The 20,374-nt window shown below is 41.1% G+C and overlaps 1 protein-coding gene across 4 annotated transcripts in view; it reads left to right on the forward strand.

The window, feature by feature from the left end:
- kalrna (kalirin RhoGEF kinase a) overlaps window positions 1–20,374 on the forward strand; it is a 705,069-nt gene that overhangs the window by 632,990 nt on the left and 51,705 nt on the right. For 3 of the 4 annotated variants that reach the window (XM_059966560.1, XM_059966559.1, XM_059966561.1), the window contains 2 exons: window positions 6,383–6,624; window positions 10,181–11,816. In XM_059966560.1, coding sequence (XP_059822543.1) covers window positions 6,383–6,624; window positions 10,181–10,432 — 494 coding nt within the window. In that variant the 3' untranslated portion in view covers window positions 10,433–11,816. Of the gene's footprint in view, window positions 1–6,382; window positions 6,625–10,180; window positions 11,817–13,842; window positions 13,903–20,374 lie in introns of those variants that run through there. The other variant, XM_059966562.1, reaches the window with a different exon arrangement.

Genomic DNA, 20,374 nt, shown 5'->3' on the forward strand with positions numbered 1-20,374 from the left:
ACATTGTGCTAAAAAAAAACAGATTATACCCACACTTCTTAATGGGTAAATCAGCAGCAAACATTAATAGACAAAAGACAATGATGTCTACACTGCCCAAATTACATAGAATGTAGAACAGGAACAGAAACAGGCCCTTTGGCTCTTAATGTTGTGCCAAACCAGCTAAAAAGTAAATCAAACCCCCCCCCCAAAAAAAAACTCAACCCAAAAACAATGTCCATATCCATCCATCTTCCTTATATTCATGTGCCTGTCTAAACATCTTTTAATAGTCTCTAATGTACTGTTGGTGGATTTGCCCAAAGTGCTGTTACAGTTACAGATCCCGAACCCACCAGGGTCAAGGGGCACTGCACCAGTTGCCTCCATCTCTCACAGTTGTGAGCAAGTGCCTGCATTGCAGCAAAGCTCTCTACTGTCCTCTCAGCAATGTTGTCTGCACATTTCTTCCTCTGTCTGCCCCTTTTGTATTTCCTCTGTACTGTTCCCTAAAGAATGGTCTTTGAGAGTCCACTTTATCTGGTTCTGTGGCCATACCATCTCAGTTTCCTCTTCTTTACTGTGGACAGTAGATCGTCATAGTGTCTCGTGCTAGGTGATGGTTCTTCAAACTTCATCGTATGAGACGTGGTAGATTCTGTCTCAAATGTCGAAGTATGAAGAACCATCACCCAGAACATGGTATTGCTGTAGGTTTTGTTACAATAACATCCCACTGTTAAATCATACTTAGGAACTCAATAGTTGTGCACTTGAACATTAATCTCACCACAAGTTTCACTCAAGTAGTTCACAGAGTACTTGTTTTAATCAACATCACCATTAATGAACTTTTCATGCCCAGGAAACAAGCAGTTTACAAATATAGAGTCACATTCATTTAGGTGGTGGATTCTTTTTCCATATTATTAAGCGTCAAACACAAAAGATTATGCAGATGATGGAAATCCGAAGTCTCATATACAAAATACTGGAGGAACTCAGCAGGCCAGTCAGCAACTATGGAAGGGAATAAGCAGTTTATGTTTCAGGCCAAAAATCTTCATTAGGACTGGAAAGGAAGGTGGAAGAAGACAGAATAAGAAAGTGGGGAAAAGAGAAAGGAGTACAAGCTAGAAGGTGATAGGTGAAGCCAGGTGGATGGGGGAGGGGTTGAGAGGTGATAGGTGGAAAAGGTAAAGGACTGAAGAACAAAGAATCTGATAGGAGAGTGGAACTTGGAAGGAGGAGGTGATAGGCAGGTGATGAGAGAAGAAGAGGTAAGAGGGGAACCAGAGTGGGAAATGGGAGGAAGGGAAAAATGACTAGAAGTTAGAGAAATCAATGTTCATGCCAACAGGTTAGATGCTACCCAGACAGAATGTGAGGTGTTGCCTGAAAGTGGCTTCATCGTGACAGTAGAGGAGGCCATGTTGGAAAGCTAATGGAGATTAGAATTAAAATGACTGGCCTCCAGGAAATCCTGCTTGCTACGGATGAAGCGAAAGTGCTCAACAAAACAGTCCACAATCTACCTTGGGTTTCAACAATGTAGAGGAGGCTCCATCAGGATCACCAGACAATCCCAACAAATTTGCAGTTGAAGTGTTGCTTCACCTGAAAGGACTATTTGGGGAGGAAGTGAATGGGCAGGTGTAGCATTTCCATCTCTTGCAGGGAGGAGGAAGATTAGAAGGGAGGGGCAAATGGACAAAGAAGTCACGGAGGAAGTGATCCTTGCAGAAAGTGGAGAGTGGATTGAGGGAGGTAAAGAGAATGAGGGAGGGAAAGGTGGTAGGATCCCACTGAAGATGGTGGAAGTTGCAGAAAATGATATGATGGATACAGAGGCTCATGGGGTGGTAGGTAAGGACAAGAGGAACTCTATTCCTGGAAAAACAAGGGGATTTAAAAGCAAACATGAGGTAATCTGCAGATGCTGGAAATTCAAGCAACACACACAAAATGCTGGTGGAACACAGCAGGCCAGGCAGCATCTATAGGGAGAAGCACTGTCGACGTTTCGGGCCGAGACCCTTTGTCAGGACTAACTGAAAGGAAAGATAGTGAGAGATTTGAAAGTAGGAGGGAGAGGGGGAAATGTGAAATGATAGGAGAAGACTGGAGGGGGTGGGGTGAAGCTGAGAGCTGGAAAGGTGATTGACAAAAGGGATACAGTGGGAGAAGGGAAAAGATCATGGGACGGGAGGCCTAGGGAGAAAGAAAGAGGGAGGGGAGCATCAGAGAGAGATGGAGAACAGGCAGAGTGATGCGCAGAGAGAGAGGGAAAACGGGGGGGGGGGGGGGAAACTAAATATACCAGGGATGGGGTAAGAAGGGGAGGGGGGCATTAACGGAAATTAGACAAGTCAATGTTCATGCCATCAGGTTGGAGGCTACCCAGCCGGTATATAAGATGTTGTAACTCCAACCTGAGTGTGGCTTCATTTTGACAGTAGAGGATAGACATATCAGAATGGGAATGGGATGTGGAATTAAAATTTGTGGCCACTGGGAGATCCTGCTTTCTCTGGCAGACCAAGCGTAGGTGTTCAGCGAAACGGTCTCCCAGTCTGCGTCGGGTCTCACCAATATATAAAAGTCCACACCGAGAGCACCGGACACAGTATACCACACTAGCCGACTCACAGGTGAAGTGTCGCCTCACCTGGAAGGACTGTCTGGGACCCTGAATGGTGGTGAGGGAGGAAGTGTAAGGGCAGGTGTAGCACTTGCTCCACTTACAAGGATAAGTGCCAGGAGGGAGATCAGTGGGAAGGGATAGGGAGATGAATGGACAAGGGAGTCACATAGGGAGCGATCCCTGCAGAAAGCAGAAATAGGGGAGAGGGAAAGATGTGCTTGGTAGTGGGATCCTGTTGGAGGTGGCGGAAGTTATGGTGAATAATACGTTGGACCCAGAGGCTGGTGGGGTGGTAGGTGAGGACAAGGGGAACCGTATCCCGAGTGGGATGGCGGGCGGATGGGGTGAGGGCAGATGTGCGGGAAATGGGAGAGATGCATTTGAGAGCAGAGTTGATGGTGGAAGAAGGGAAGCCCCTTTGTTTAAAAAAGGAAGCCATCTCCTTCATCCTGGAATGAAAAGCCTCATACCTGAGAGCAGATGCGGCGGAGACAGAGGAATTGTGAGAAGGGGATAGCATTTTTGCAAGAGACAGGGTGGGAAGAGGAATAGTCCAGGTAGCTGTGAGAGTCTGTAGGCTTATAGTAGATATCAGTAGATAAACTGTCTCTGGAGATGGAGACAGAAAGATCTAGAAAGGGGAGGGAGGTGTCGGAAATGTACCAGATCAACTTGAGGGCAGGGTGGAAGTTGGAGGCAAAGTTAATGCAGTCGTCGATGTAGTGAAGGAAAAGAGGGGGGTGGATACCTGTATAGGCTTGGAACATGGACTGTTCCACAAAGCCAACAAAAAGGCAGGCATAACTGGGACCCATACGGGTTCCCATGGCTACACCTTTGGTTTGGAGGAAGTGGGAGGAGCCAAAGGAGAAATTATTGAGAGTAAGAACTAATTCTGCTAGATGGAAGAGAGTGGTGGTAGAGGGGAATTGGTTAGGTCTGGAATCCAAAAAAAAGTGGAGAGCTTTAATCCTTCCTGGTGGGGGATGGAGGTATATAGGGACTGGACGTCCATGGTGAAAATAAGGCAGTGGGGACCGGGAAACTTAAAATCATTGAAAAAATTCAAAGTGTGAGAAGTGTCACAAACATAGGTGGGAAGGGATTGAACAAGGGGGGATAAAACAGTGTCAAGGTATGCAGAAATGAGTTCGGTGTGGCAGGAGCAAGCTGAGACAATAGGTCTACCTGGACAGGCAGGTTTGTGGATCTTGGGCAGGAGGTAGAAACAGGAAGTGCAGGCTGTGAGAACTATGAGGTTGGTGGCAGTAGATGGGAGATCCCCAGAGCTGATAAAGTTGATGATGGTATGGGAGACAGCGGCCTGGTGCTCCTTAGTGGGTTCATGGTCAAGGGGTAAATAAGAGGAGGTATTAGAGAGTTGTCGCTGTGCCTCGGCCAGGTAGAGGTCAGTACACCAGACTACAACAGCGCCCCACTAATCAGCGGGCTTTATAGTAAGGTTGGGATTGGTGCGGAGGGAGCGGAGAGCAGAGCGTTCGGAAGGAGTGAGGTTGGAATTGGAACAAGGTGTGGTTAAGTTGAGACGGTTGATGTCCTGTCAGCGATTAGCAATAAAGAGATCCAGAGCAAGCAGAAGACCAGAGCGGGGTGTCCATGAAGAGGAGGAGGGTTGAAGACAGGAGAAGGGGTCATCGGTGGGGGTAGGAGAGTCCTTGCCAAAGAAGTAAACTCGGAGACGGAGACAGAGCCGGCAAAAGAAGAGTTCTGTGTCATGGCGTACGCGGAACTCGCTGAGGTGTGGGCGAAGGGGGACAAAGCAGAGGCCCTTACTGAGGACAGAGCACTCTGTCTCAGAGAGTTGAAGGTTGGAAGAAATGGTAAAGACTCGGCAGGGATGAAAGTTGGGATCAGAGGAGGGATGGAGGCTGGTAGTGTCAGTGGAGAGGGAAGGGTTAGGGTGAGAGGGAGATTCTGGGGGCCCAGGAGCTGACGACGGGATCTGAGGGAGAGGGGAGTGCAGAGTGGTGGTGGGGGAAGGGGAGAGGGAATTGCAGAGTGGTGGTGGGGCAAGGGGAGACGGGAATCACAATCGCAGCATGTGAAGACCCGGCCTGGAGTTCAAGGCTGGAGTCGCAGTCGGTGGTTGCGCAATCGCTTTGAAGCTGCCCATGGCCGTCGGAACCCGCATTGATGGTGTTGGAGTCCGGGTTTTGAATATGCCCTGGGTGGGGGATGATAGGGTCAGGGCAAATGCCTGGGAAATGGAGGAGATGCAAGTAAAGACAGCACCAATGTAGAGAAAAGGAAACCAGGTTCTTTGAAGAAGTAGGACATCGCTACAAAATGCCATTCCCTTCTCTCAGTTCCTTTGTCTTCACCACATCTGTTCTCAGCATGAGGCTTTCCTTTCCAAGCATCAGAGATGTCCCTCTTCTTGGTAGTTAGAGTCTGGAGTGTGCTATCTAAAAACATTGTGGAGGCACATACTCAAAACATTTAAGAACTATATTGCCAAGGCATAGAAAGTGAGTATCTATTATGGGTGATGCACCATTAATAACTCTAGGAGACTGGAAGTGTACGATAGGCTTTTATTAACAGCGAAAAGGGAGCACAACATGTCAAAGACTGAGGGAGGAGCAGTGCCCCAATCGCCTTTATACAGGGGTCTGAGGGAAGAGCCACAGGAGCAGTCAGCAGAGGGCCGTGTCCAGGCAGGTATACATAGTTTATCACAATGGGCAAAGAGAATTAATGTAGTGAGGTACAGTGGGTGGTATCATAGGCTGAAGAGCCTGTTTCCACAGAACAGTAACAGAAACTGTGAGCACACACAAGGACTCAAATACTCACACTAACAGCACTTTGTGCATTACTGTGATATTCTGGTGCTGCTGCAACTTACTTTCTGCTACTTATCTATTTAATACCGTTTTTCTATTACTGTCTTGTTTTTATCTACCGCTTTATTTAATTGCCTGAGAGGAAGCTAAGCAGAGTCTCACTGTACCTATGTATAATGACAATAAAGATCATTTAATTCAATTCAATTTTACAGTGAACACGTATGATTCTACTACAAAAACATGTACACCAATGAAAATATAGAATTTATGTAATGACTCTACACATTAGTTACAGCCACTTTTCCTTCTGAACTGTGCAATGCGTGACTAAAATACCCTGCATATGTAGCCTTTGTTACCACGCAAATGGAATTTTCTTTCATATAATGTTAATTTAAGGTGCCACGGAGTTTAAGAAAAATAGAGAGAACGTTAGTTACCATTGATATTTTTAAATTGTGTTTATAGTTTTCAATAATCTTTTTTTCTTTGTCTCTCTATATTCATTATTTAATGCAACATTTTAACTTATATTTGCACTTTATTGTTCAGTGTCTGTATAATTCAGTAAAAGGTCTTTACTCTGATGGGTATAAACAACACACTGTTGTTCTTTAGACCCAAGCTCCCTGTACCAAAATAATAATAGTAAGTTCCAGAGCAAAAGTCCTTGTAAATTCCACAGAGAAGTCGGTTTGTATATTCACAATTGCGCACACTGCTTATTTATAGCTATCTGAAAAATCTGCCTTTGTGCCTATCATGGCCTGCCTAATAGAGAAATATATTATTAACCTCTGAGAATCTTAATAATGCTGTGTTTGTGACAATGCCATGCTTACTTCTACTTTAATAAAACTGACAATGAATTAATATTTTACAAATCATTCCTGTTCTGTTTCCAACATGTCCAGATCCTTTCATGATTTCTCAATCTCTGTTGCAGCACTGCAATCGCCAATTGAGTATATGAAAAGAGAAAGTGGCCCACAGCCCTTAGGGAAAACACAAGCAAGCAGGATACCCCAGCCCAATATCAGAGCACTCTCCTCTTCTCAGACTGGATCTGAAAAGCCTCTCAAATCATCGGTTCACAGTCCATCACTACCCCCATTAAAGCTATCTACCTCCAATGGAACTACAAGTATCGATGAAGATCAGCATTATGGAGACTCTGAGCAAATCAAGGTACCTGCACAAGAAAGTCTTCAACATAATTCCATAATGTATGGATAACCAGAGGAATTAACACCTGTGCGCATCAGTAATTCAAGTACTTTGGGTTAATTATTCCCAAGTATTCATATGATCGCACGTTACTTCAGTTTGTTCAACCATTCCAGCAAACTAATCATGACAATAATACTCTAATGACATGGACAATTTCCAAACAAATGATCAAACATTTGTAATAGTACAATATCTGTTTCCAACAGATCATGAATGGTGATACACCTAACAGTAATATAAATATTGTATTATTGGATTAATGGGTAATAATGCAATGTGTACATAAAATTATTAATTAAAACTATGAAGACCAGTTTGCATTCTTGTTCAACTTCCCCTAGCCAAAATGGGGGACTTTGCAAGTTACAATCCAAATTATCTCACCTCAAAACAGTCCCAATAACATAAGGAATTAAGCTTCACGTGTTCCAAAAGTTATTTAGGGAGGGGTCAATATATATGAAATTCTTAGCGTTATTAGAGTTTCCCTAAAATTTAAAACTTTCGAGACATTGTTATTTTAACTTGCCACATCTTAGTCTGAATTCATTGTTGTCAAATCACTATAATGTTCTTGTACAATTAAACTCATCTGATTTATATCATCAAAGTGTTTAAAACTGTTCAAATTAAAAGAGCTTGATCAGTTGAGTCAGTGGGCCAAGGAACGTCAAAGAGAGTTTAATTCAAATAAGTGTGAGGCTTTGAATTTTGGTAAGTCAAGTCAAGGTAGAACTTTCACAGTAAGTGGTTGGGCCTGGGGAGTTGTAGGATAGAAGGACTTTGAGTTTAGGTACAATGTTTCCTGAAATTTGAGTTACAGATAGACAGGGTGATGAAGTATTTTGGGACACTGGTCTTCATCATTCATGGCAACCGAGTATTGAGACTGGGAAGTTATGTTGTAGTTGTAAAAGATGATTGCGAGGCCACCCATGTAGTATTGTGTTCAGCTTTGGTCACTGTTATAGAAACTTTATTATTAAGTTGGAAAGAATGCAGAAAAGATTTCCAAGGCTGTTGGCAGGACTCAAGAGACTGCATTATAGAGAGGGTAGGACTTTTTTCTCCTTGGAGAGTAGTAGACTGAAAGGTGATCTTCTAGAAGTGTATTAAATCATGAGTGGCATAGATAGGGTGAATGAACTTGGTCTTTTTTCCAGGGTTGGGGAATTGAGAACCATTCAGCATAGGTTTAAGGTGAGAGGGGAAAAAATTAATAGGAAAATGAAGGGCAACATTTTTGCAGAAAGGATGATCAGTTTATGGAATGACAGCCAGAGGAAGTACAATAACAACATAAAAAAGACATTTGTACAGGTACATGGATAGGAAAGCTAGGAGTTTATGAGCCAAGCACATGCGAATGAATCTAGCTTGTATGGCCATATTGGTTGCTATGGACCAGTTGGGCTCAAGGGCCTATTCCCAAGCTGTATGACTCTATGACTATTCAGTCAGACTACATCCACAATACAAATGGTGCTTGTTAATGGTTGAGCAAAACCTTCCAACATTCAATCATTCAGGTTACCAAGATGCTACAACTGAATTTCCAGCATATTGTGATAAATAGCAGTGATTTTTTTTCTGATTGAGAAATTTTTGGGCAGCAATTTCTCCTACTTAGTATTTAAAATTTATTTCCAGATGTTTCAGACCATCTTTTCATAATTCCTGCAAATTTTTCATCGTTCCATCAAAGCCATTCATGGGAGCAGGTGTCCAGTGTGACCCAATAGCTGTGAATGGCTTTACTCTATGGAATTGGGATGCGACTCGTAAGAAATAATAACTGATGACTCAAGAAATGTGTAATGACGACTTCCAAGGTTTGATAATGTTCTTTGAATCTCTGTTTGGATTTTGCTCTGCAAAGCCCCGAATTTCCCTTTTATGCCACTCATGGCATTAACTCACTGGAAGAGTTCTGTACCAGGACATGGGTATAAAAGGTTACACCTTTTTTATTGTGGTGGAGGAGAGCAACACAGGATCAAGTGAAAGAGAATCAGCAACATTAACCAAGGTATCACAGCAAATGTCATCACTGAAGGCATCTCTCCTAAAACCTCTGCCTGATTTCTTTCCTTCAAACTCTTAACTTTCAAACAAAAGGATATCCTTTCAAACTCTTTACCTATTTTGCTACATCATAATAGTCCTCTCACCCCTCTAAGTATTCTGCCAAATACATTCACTAATGTGCAAATGGATGTATTTTCTTACAGAACTGACTTTAATATCATAGTGACACAATAACACACAAACAGTCTTTATTACTGTTTTATTCTCCGGCACTCCCACACTGTGCTTCAATGAAGCCAATTGGGAAATGCGGAGTCTTCCACAATTGGGGCAGGAGATACCTGTGTGGACTGATTGTACCCTCAAAGCGATGCGTTCCTCCTGTGTGGGCTGCCAAGGCACTGACTTGAGGCAGTCAAGATCATCTGGAATGTGTTCAATATTCTGTGTAGTTGTGGACCAGAGACTTCCTAGAGCTACTCATGATGCTTTAAATTTTTGAAGGAAGCTATAAGCATATCCTTAAATATTTCCTTCTGTTTAACTGGTAATCATGACAGAGCTCAATGTGGTTTGTCTGTTTCAGTAGTCTGGTGTCCAGCATGTGAACATTTTACCAATTCAATTTAGTGGAGTTAAGGACTAGATACTGGGGGGTGGTGTGGGTTGGCCTGGGTGAAGACACTGATATTAATTCACCTTTCCTTTGCGTGAACTTGGAAGTTCTTGCTGCTATCTTTCCACTGCATTGGGATGCCTGCCCTAAGTAGGTCACAGAAGCATGCAGGAGGACAGGGATCAATGTTGACCAGAGGACTATAATTTCTCTTAACAATTTGAGAGTTTGATCGTCTGGTACTTTTTCCTTCAATTGACCAAAGGTTGTGTTGACACACTGAAGGGCAACAATGAATTCCTTACTGAGCACTGCCCTTGCTGAGATAAATCTCAGCTGTATAAGAAACTGTCCACATTTTCCAGGGACACATCATGAACCTTCACTTATTGTCAGCGGGTAATGTTATACAAGTACAGTTTTTCTTGTGAAAATTGAGCTAAAGGCCCATTCCTTTTCATACATTGGTGAGCAAGTGGATGATGACTTGGACTATTTTAAATATAGTGACTAAATAAGAGATGTGCAGACAAAGTTTTGTATTGTCTCACAGGATAGTTGAGTGGCAAAGCTTATTCTACATTTAATAGGGAAAGTGTTATTTGTGAATAGTTTTTCTTAAATGTACAATATTTTTAAGAGGTGGACATCTCCAAATTATGTTTTAAAATATTACTTCAGTAATAAGAATCAAATCAACGATAAAGGAAACATTATTGAATTTTACAATATAGATTAAATATTCTACTCACATTTTGTGGATTACTTTTTAAACCCACTTTCCTGAAGATTAAAGTTTGATAAAAACTACCATCTCAGACTGTGAACGCAGACAGTGAATTCTAATTGGATGCTGTTTGCTTTGCGCAGAGTAACACTGCTGGATGCAATGGGACCTCCGCCATGTTGGTCACCCAAGATTATGCCGCAGTGAAGGAGAATGAGATCTGCGTGATTCAGGGCGAGGCGGTTCAGGTTCTTGCCATTAACCAGCAAAACATGTTCCTGGTGTACCGGCCTGCGAATGAACACTCCCCCGCTGCTGAAGGGTGGATCCCAGGCTTTATCCTGAGTTACACCAGTGATTACTCCACAGAAACTGACGAAGGAACCATCAAGTAAGTGCCAGGTGCTGCCCTGGAAGCAGTATGTGGATGTAAAGAAAGAGATGCCGGGTTTTCCCTCCTGAGTTTAACCACAAGGCCGTTGGAACAAACTTCAAAAATACCCAGTGAATGCTGGATCTTCAGCTTAGCAGAGCTATGTCTGAAGGCTCTTTTTTCTGTTAATATTTGTAATGCAAGTGACAAGTATGCAGTCCTGGCACGTTTTATGTTAACCCTTACAACACTGATGTGGATATGACTGGACTGGAATTATGTTTATATTGTGTTACTAATATGTTTGTTTTGAATTTTATAAACATTTGGCACGAGGCCTAATGTTGAATTGAGGCCTAACTTCTCCTGCTGGAGAGAAATTGTTGTCTATGGCAATTTGTACAGCATGTATTTTTTTAAATTTTCTTTTAATTTCGAAGTTATTGACAGCATATTGTAAAAAAAACATTTCTTTTTTTGTTTTGCCAGGTCTCCGACTAATACATTCCTGTACAAAAATATTTTGCACTATTTAATAAGCCCATATAAATAGTCAGGTTGTGCAATATAGTCAGAATTCTCTTTGTTGTACCTGTAATGTAACTAATAATAAATGTATTTTAAATATGTAAAATAAATTTGAATATGAGCATGTTTTAATTAAGTTAAATGGTAAAAGTTGTTCTGCTCAGTTCTAAAGTGCAGTGGTTAGAGGTGAAACAGTTATAGAGACTCATAATTGTTGCACCCTAAAGCACTTATTCCCTGAATTCTATGGATGTTTAGAGTTTACCTGAACACCTGTCTTTCATCTTCAGATCACGTTGTGACCAATACCAGTATTTCATTTTATTTGTTGGTTTTGATTAAAAAAAATCAACTTTTTGCCAACAATCTCTGCCTTTTTCAACCTGTTTACATTATAGACTGTTAAAAGTGCATTATCAATGAGTCCTGAAGGAAATGCAAAACATTTTCTTGTGAGATTGTGTGATGCAGAGCAGAGAAAGGTTAAAGACTGCCTAACCCGAGACGTGCTTCTTGCTAAGTCTGTTAGTTTTTCTACCAGAGGAAATAAGACATCTTGATAGAGTTTGATTTGAGAGCATACTATGTTTTTTTTCTACTGATGGCTACCAGGATTTTGGAAATGAAGTGGATTGTTTTTAGTCCCGTATCCATCAGAAGCCTAAGATATTCAAGTTATTTGGTGCATTTTTTGGTACAACAGGAAGTCATGTTCTTGGCATACATCACTGCATTTGAGAAAACGAGGAGAAAAGGAGAACAGTGGGAAAAGTGAAGGGAGGTTTGAAACTGATGCTCGTAAATCCAAGGATATTCTGACCAACAAGGCCTCTGTTAATGTGAGTAAGTCGACATTTAGGAGCTGCACATTCACACTGTTATTAGATCCTGATTCAAGGCATTGCTCCTGTGGGGTTATTCGCAGATTACCGGCTACATTTTTATTCCAGAAGAATTAAAATAATTAATGCCAAATGTAAAACTTTTATTTTCTAGAATGGTGAAGCGAGCAATATTATCTCTACGATGCAGATTTTCCTGGTACAACTGGTGAACTAATACATTCATCGTTCACTGTTAAGGAGGTTTTTCTGACCATCTTCCACTGAACAAAATTAACATTACTGTTTCAGTGGTGAATCATACATCAAACACTAGGTCCAATTCACTTGACTAAATCTGATTAGAGTAATTACAATCCTTGCTGCTTGACATTCAAACAACAGCCGACTTCAGCAGCCTATTGCTAACACTAGCATCAGGAGCAGAAACCTCATTGTTGACAGTAATAATTCTGATGATCTGTTATTACAAAGAGTCACCTCTGTTTATCATACAGATTGTGGTGTGTCTGGAGTTCTGAGAACACAGTGTATTTTCTGCTTTCGCTGGAATTGTGAATAAATTAAAAGTTTTTTTTTAACAACTTTGCTGTCTGGTATCTTACTCTGTGTAAAAGTGTGAGCTCACTCAAGGTATTGAAGAACACTTCCTTAGAAAACTAAAATTGTCTTCCAGGTCCATCTGGCTATTCTAAGGATGGACTTCAAGCGAATAACTTGAATAATTTCTAGTTTTGCAATGAAACTTCTCCTACAATAACTTTTAAAATGTTACACCCATTTTAAATATGTGCCATCCTCAAACTGACAGATGGAATTTAATGCAGACAAATGTGAGGTGTTGCACTTCAGTAGGTCCAACCAGGAAAGATCTCACACAGTGAACAGTAGGGCACAGAGAATTGCAGTAGAGCAAAGGGATCTGGGAATACAGGTCCGTAGTTCATTGAAAGTGGTGTCACAGGTTGACAGGGAAGTAAAGAAAGCTTTTGGCACATTGACCTTCATAAGTCAAAGTGTTGAGTACAGGAGATGGGATGTTATGTTGAAATTTTATAAAATGTTGGTGAGGCCCAACTTGGAGTATTGTCTGCAGTTTTGGTCATCTACCTACAGGAAAGGTGTAAAAAGTTTAAAAATGTACAAAAATGCTGCCCTGTCAGGAGGACCTGAGTTATAAGGAAAGATTGAATAGGTTAGGACTGAATTCCTTACAATGTATAAGACTGAGAGGAGATTTGATAGAGGTGTACAAAATTATGAGGGGTATAGATAGGTACATGCAAGCAGGATGTTTTCACTGAGGTTAGGTGGGACTACAACCAGAGGTCATGGGTTAAGGGTGAAAGGCAAAAAGTTTAAGTGGAGCATGAGGGGAAACTTCTTCACTCAGAAGGTTGTGGGAGTGTGGAACAAGCTGCAAGTATAAATGGTGCATGCGAGTTTGATTTCAACATTTAAGCAAAGTTTGGCTAGGTACATGGATGGTAAAGATATGGAGGGCTATGGTCCCGGTGCAGGTGGATGGGAGTAGGCAGCTAAAATGGCTTTGACATGGACTAGATGGGCCAAAGGGTCTGTTTTGATGCTGTACTTTTCTATGACTGCGGTCCCCATTCCCATATGTGTAACCTCCTAACTGATTTCATGTGCTACAGTTCTTAAGTGGCCATTTTCAAGGGTCTTTGTTTCTACTTTACAATTTTGTGTAATGACATGTCAGTGATCAGTATATACAAATTATTGGAAATGATGGAACCCAACAACTAGTTGGATATCATATAGGGATGAGTGTATTGTGCTGTGTCTTCATTAATTTTCCTAAATATACATTCCAGATGTTGAGCAAGTGTGAAACTTTCTGATTTGTTACATTTCTTGATTAGACATGTTGTAATGTGGAAATAAGACTCTGTGTGTGTGTGTGTGGCATGTGGTTTGTGGTTTTACTCACTCCTGCACTGGATTTGGTTTTAAAGTAGAACTGTTTACAAACATGCAATTTTACTAACCTCTCTTCTAATATTGGTTTTGTTCTTTCTTTCCTCATGCTGCACAAAAGGAGTCTAACAGTTCTGAGGAATCCGAATGTGATGATCTTGATCCTAAAACTAGCATGGAGGTAGTAACAACTATTTTGCTTGTGCTTTTTAATCTTCTATTTTTTTTAATTTAACTGAGATTTTACAGCAAGGCCCTTCTGGCCTTCAAGGCGTTCTGTTCAGCAATCCCCAGATTTAATCCTTGCCTAATCACGGGACAATTTACAATGACCAATTAACCTACTAACTAGTACATCTTTGGACTGTGGGAGGAAACCGGAGCACCCGGAGGGAACCCACGCAATCTTGGGGAGAACATACAAATTCCTTACGGGCAGCAATGGCAATTGAACCCAGATCACCTGTACTGTGAAGCATTGTGCTAACCACTATACTATGGCCACCCACAAAATATTGATGATCAAAGACCAATGATAATCAAGCCACAATTTTCTTTTACTTCTATAAAATGGAGATTTGCATTATTGACTTTCATTTTTTTGCTTATAGGATTATTTGAGTGTGATATAAATAAATGTAAAATCTTCAAAGATGCACAATTGATTTCAACCAGACTTCTAGGTAAGAAATTAAACTAGATGAGGTACTTGGCCTTTTCGGAGAAGTAGGGAGCAAAGGTTAATTACTGGGTTTCCATCACCTTCAAGAAAGTCATTCACCACTAGACAAATTCTTCGAACATCTGATGCTTATCATCAACATCATCACGTGCCTTGTGTACGGTGTGGGCAATCATGGTCTTTCTTTGACCATGATCGTTCTCAGCAAATTTTTCTACGGAAGTGGTTTGCCATTGCTTTCTGCTAGGCAGTGTGTTTACAAGATGGGTGATACTCTTCAGAGATTGTCCGCCTGGCATCAGTGGTTGCATAACCAGGACTTGTGATATGCACCAGCTGCACATATGATCATCCCATGGCTTCACATGACTCTAATCTGGGTCAAAGCAGGTGCTACACTTTGCCCAAGGATGACCAGCAGGTTATCGGAGGGAAGGAGCACCCTGCACCACCTTTGGTAGAGATGTATCTCCACCCCACCACCATCTGAATCACAAATATGGAGGGGATGGATGTCCTTGCCTTCCCTTTCATTAGTCAAAGAGCAGTCTTTAGAAGACTGCATAATGAAAAGTAGCACAATAATTTTTTACTCCCCTTTATTGTAGATTGTGTTAATCGTTCTTGTATTATCTTGAAGAAAACAAGACAAATAGTTAACTTTGCATCAGTCTATATTTGGTATTTCAGCATGATTAATGGAAACTATTAGTAATGTAGTAAGTGTTATTTAACTGCATCTGCAAGATTTCAATTTGATTTAATGTGTGAAAAGTCCTTAGTGTGAAAATTGAAATTATTTAATACATAGAATCTTGGAAATATGTATGACCATCAGTACTGAAATGAAAACACAAGTTGCTCGAAATACTCAGGCAGCATCTGTAGAAAGAGAAACAGACTTAACATCTCAGGTCAAAGATTCTTCAAGAGAACAAATAGTTCTATTCCTAGTGCAAGAATGATCATATTTTAACAAAGATAGAATTTAAAATTTCACATCTCTTATCTCTGCTTCTGGCGTATCTCTTCCTTCAACGACAAATGCAAACTAAAGACAGCTTAAAGAGAAGGCAGGCCAATTTCAAAATGGATCCCAGTATTACTTGGATAATGTCAGTGAATGTGGGTTCTATTTGCAATCCCAGAAGTAGCTCATAATCACAGAAAAGCTAGATTGTCTGACTCTGTTGTAGGCTAAGATACTCTGGAAAAAATAGGACAAAGCCTTCCCAGTGGAAGCATTTCTTTAAGCAGATCAGATTTCACTGCTGAGTATCTGAAGGAACTGTGTGAAACACGTGCTGCAAAACAGTTTTTTCTGCCAAATCACTTGGCAAAGACGCCTAAAACATGTTACAATGCCAATAGGCATATTTAAAGCATATGATAAATGCGAGAGTTTTGAGAAAAGTTAGGAAACATGTATATGCACAAATCCCAAACATAGCGGGCCTGGTTAAAAGGAAATAAGGCATCACTTTCTGAATTACCTAAGGCATAGAAATGAACAGTGGGGACAAGAGACCACGGATGCAGGAATCTGGAACAAAAACAAAAGCTGGAGGAACTGGTCCAGATGAAGGATCTCGACCCCAAACATTGACTATCTATTTCCTGCCACAGATGTTGTTTGACCCGCCAAGATCTTCCAGCAGTTTGTTTCCAGCTGTCGAGACGTTTTACTTGAATTCCATACAAGATTGATTAAGGGCACTATATATCTTTCTAGTCCCAATTTTACTTGAAAGATGTGATTGTTGTAGAGGAGGAGTGGAGAAAAGGTATAATTTTTTTCCTGAAGATTTTAACCGAGGAAAGATTGGATAGGCTGTCACAAACAAGAGAAAATCTTCAGATGCTGGAAGTCCAAGCAACACACTGTGGTGAACTACATATACCTGTCTGGACACGCCCCTCTGCTGACTGCTCCTGTGGCTCCTCCCACAGACCCCGGTATAAAGGCGATTGAGGCCTGAGCCCGGCCCTCAGTCTCCAGGATGTAGAAAGGTGGTCAGCTACTGCTTGTTCTTTCTTCCAGTCAATAAAAGCCGATATCTCGCCTCCCGTCTCAGAGAGTTATTGATGGTGCATCACACACACAAAATGCTGGAGGAACTCAGCAAGCCAGGCAGCATCGATGGAAAAGAGTACAGTTGATGTTTCGAGCCAAAACCCTTCAGCAGGACTGGAGAAAACAAGATGATGAGTACCTTTTAAATATACTGCTCATCTTTTTTTTTCTCCAGTCCTGCTGAACGGTGGCGACCTAAAATGTTGACTGTACTCTTTTCCAAAGAGCAAACATGAGGAAATCTGCAGATGCTGGAAATTCAAACAACACACACAAAATGCTGGTGGAACACAGCAGGCCAGGCAGCATCTATAAGGAGAAGCACTGTCGACGTTTCAGGCCGAGACCCTTCATCAGGACGAAGGGTCTCGGCCTGAAACATCGGCAGTGCTTCTCCTTATAGATGCTGCCTGGCCTGCTGTGTTCCACCAGCATTTTATGTTCCTTTTCCAAAGATGTTGCCCATTCCTTCTAACGTGTGTGTTGCTTGATAGGCTGTGTTTTTCTACCTTGACACAAGAGGGAGCAATGGAGACAAATGAGGTACAGACTTAGTACCCCTTACCTGAAATGCTTGCGGCCAAAAGTGTTTCAGCTTTTGGATTAAATAATGAAATAGCTTGGGATTGTCGTCATTCCCAACTCTGAACTTATTGCTACTGGTTAGCGGTCTTTGTCATGCACTTGTTCATCACACATGTAGTTAACAATAACAATTCTTACATACCATTAATATATTGAGAATATAATATGTGCAGAGTAACAAAAGCAGCATGGTATCAGAGAATACCTGAATCAGCTGTTAAACAACAGACAACGACAGGCTTCGAGTTTCCACCTACAATGCTATGTTTTGATTAAAAGATTACAGTACACTGTATTTGTACTTTAACTTTTTTAAGGTTTTATGTAAGGTATAAAAACAAAGCATTGTAGACTTGTTCTGGTGTTAGATTTTCATCAGCAACTATCTTGACAAACTCATCAATGAATTTCTCTGCTGCTTTGTGATCAGAAGATGAATTATCACAAATATATAAAAAATTAATGCAGTGCCTCCTCGTAAATTTCTGCAACCAACCTGCTGAATATTCTCAATTATCTTCAATTTTCAGTTTATCATGTGATATATCTTTGCCTTCATGTTCAGCATGCCAATGTGGCATATGTTCACTACGATGCTGAAAAATCCACTTTTTCAACACACGATTCAGATCTTCATTTTCCCTTTATGCAGTGTTTTTCTGTTTTTCATTCCCTTCTGTTCATGTGAGGTCACTTCTCAGAACTATCTAATGCAGAGACCTGAGCATTGCCTGGGAACCTTCTCAGTATCTTGTGGAATTTTCCATTAATGACGTCATGTCAGCACTCAAAAATATTTCAGATTCCAAAGATTTCTGCATGTTCAGATAAAGGATACTTAACTTGTATATAGAACCACATAGAATATACAAATGTACAGCACATTACAGGCCCTTCGGCCCACAATGTTGTGCTGACCATGTAACCTCTAGAAACTGCCTAGAATTTCCTTTACCCATAGCCCTCTATTTTTCTAAGCTCCATGTACCTATCTAAGAGTCTCTTAAAAGAGCCTATTGTATCCACCTCCACTACCATCGCTGGCAATGAATTCCACGCACTCACCACTCACTGTGTGAAGAACTTACCCCTGACATCCCCTCTGTACCTGCTTCCAAGCACCTTAACACTATGTCCCCTTGTGTTACCCATTTCAGCCCTGGGATAAAGCTGCTGGCTATCCACATGATCAACTAGCAGCAATTTCCTGAGAATGAGTAGGAACGACCTTGCAAAGGGTTGAGCACCACAGAGCAGAGGTATAAAGGAATTGATAAAAGGATTAGGGGAGTTGAGGAAAACAAATTCCACCCAGAGGGCAGTTGGGTAAAATCACTGCATAAAAGAAGGCAGAAATCTCTCAACACACTTGGAAATTGTCTGCATGTGTAACGGAAAAGCTCTAGACTACAATTCTACAGATCAAGTTCCGGAAGGTGGAGTGAGGTTGGACAGTTTTCTTTTTAACCTGCAAGGGGACAAAGGACTGAATGGCCTCTTTGGTTGATTCTATGTTTAATCCTTCCCCCAATTGTTGGCATAGATTGTCAGCCAGAATTCTTAAAATAATAGAACCTTTTGTTCAAACAAAATCCATTGGTGCAAAATACTTTGGAAAACACTGAGGATGTGATGAGATATTTCATTAAAGCAATTTTATTTCTATTTTGTCTCATTGGAATAGCATAATACTATGCACAACTGCATCGCAGCTCTTGGTGTCTAATTCAATTACCTCCAGGATAACTCATAGTTTCTTTTTTCTTTTTTATATTCAGCCAGTTGGTCACATTATTCATTCATGCGGAATTAGTTTCCCATGTGTGCCAATGAATTCTCTATTGCTTTGCTTTGATTCACATCTACCATAGTTTTGAGCCGACAGCCTGCTTACAAAAACGGTAGGAGTTCCCTTTAAATGTTTGTAGAACAAAACTATATTAATTAATTAGGGCCAAAAGCTCTCTAACCTTGCTCTTAGTCCTCCAACTCATGTTGCCTGAACTATGTGGTGAAATTTTCAAGCTGCACATTTCAGCCATCAAGACAGCATACCTATTGTACGAAATATTACATATCTCCACCATCATTGAAAACTTTGTCCCTTATCATGATTCATTATTTCCAAGTCATAAGTTTTTAAAGATGTCCCAGCCATATCATTACTGAATCCATAGGAACATCCTCCTTCAAACCATTGAATCAAAATCAGAATCAGGTTTATTTTCACTGGCATGTGACATGAAATTTGTTAACTTAGCAGCAGCACTTCAATACAATAGATAATATAAAAGAGGAAAAAAATAATAATAATAAATAAGTCAATCAATTACAGTACACATATATTGAATAGATTAAAAAAGTGCAAAAAACAGAAATACTATATATGTTTTAAGAAGTGAGGCAATGTCCAAGGGTTCAATTTCCATTTAGGAATCGGATGGACAAGGGGAAGAAGCTGTTCCTGAATCGCTGAGTGTGTGCCTTCAGGCATCTGTACCTCCTACCTGATGGTAACAGTGAGAAAAGGGCATGCCCTGGGTGCTGGAGGTCCTTAATAATGGACGCTGCCTTTCTGAGACACTGCTCCCTGAAGATGTCCTGGGCATTTTGTAGGCTAGTACCCAGGATGGAGCTGACTAGATTTACAAATCTCTGCAGCTTCTTTCAGTCCTGTGCAGTAGCCCTCCACCCCTCCCTCCATACCAAACAGTGATGCAGCCTGTCAGAATGCTCTCCATGGAACATCTATAGAAATTTTTGAGTGTATTTGTTGACATGCCAACTCTCTTCAAAATCCTAATGAAGTATAACCACTGTCTTGCCTTCTTTATAACTACATCAATATTTTGGGACCAGGTTAGATCCTCAAAGATCTTGACACCGAAGAACTTGAAACTGCTCATTCTCTCCACTTCTGATCCCTCAATGAGGATTGGTATGTGTTCCTTCGTCTTACCCTTCCTGAAGTCCACAATCAGCTCTTTCATCTTACTGATGTTGAGTGCCAGGTTGCTGCTGCGGCACCACTCCACTAGTTGGCTTATCTCACTCCTGTACGCACTCTCATCACCACCTGAGATTCTACCAACAATGGTTGTATTGTCAGCAAATTTATAGATGGTATTTGAGCTATGCCTAGCAACACAGTCATGGTTATATAGAGTGTAGAGCAGTGGGCTAACCACACACCCCTGAGGTGCACCAGTGTTGATCGTCAGCAAAGAGGATGTGTTATCACCAAACCACACAGATTATGGTCTTCCAGTTAGGAAGTCGAGGGAGGTACAGAGGCCCAGGTTCTGCAAATTC

This window comes from Hypanus sabinus, chromosome 4, assembly GCF_030144855.1.
Source record: "Hypanus sabinus isolate sHypSab1 chromosome 4, sHypSab1.hap1, whole genome shotgun sequence".
Classification (NCBI taxonomy): domain Eukaryota; kingdom Metazoa; phylum Chordata; class Chondrichthyes; order Myliobatiformes; family Dasyatidae; genus Hypanus; species Hypanus sabinus.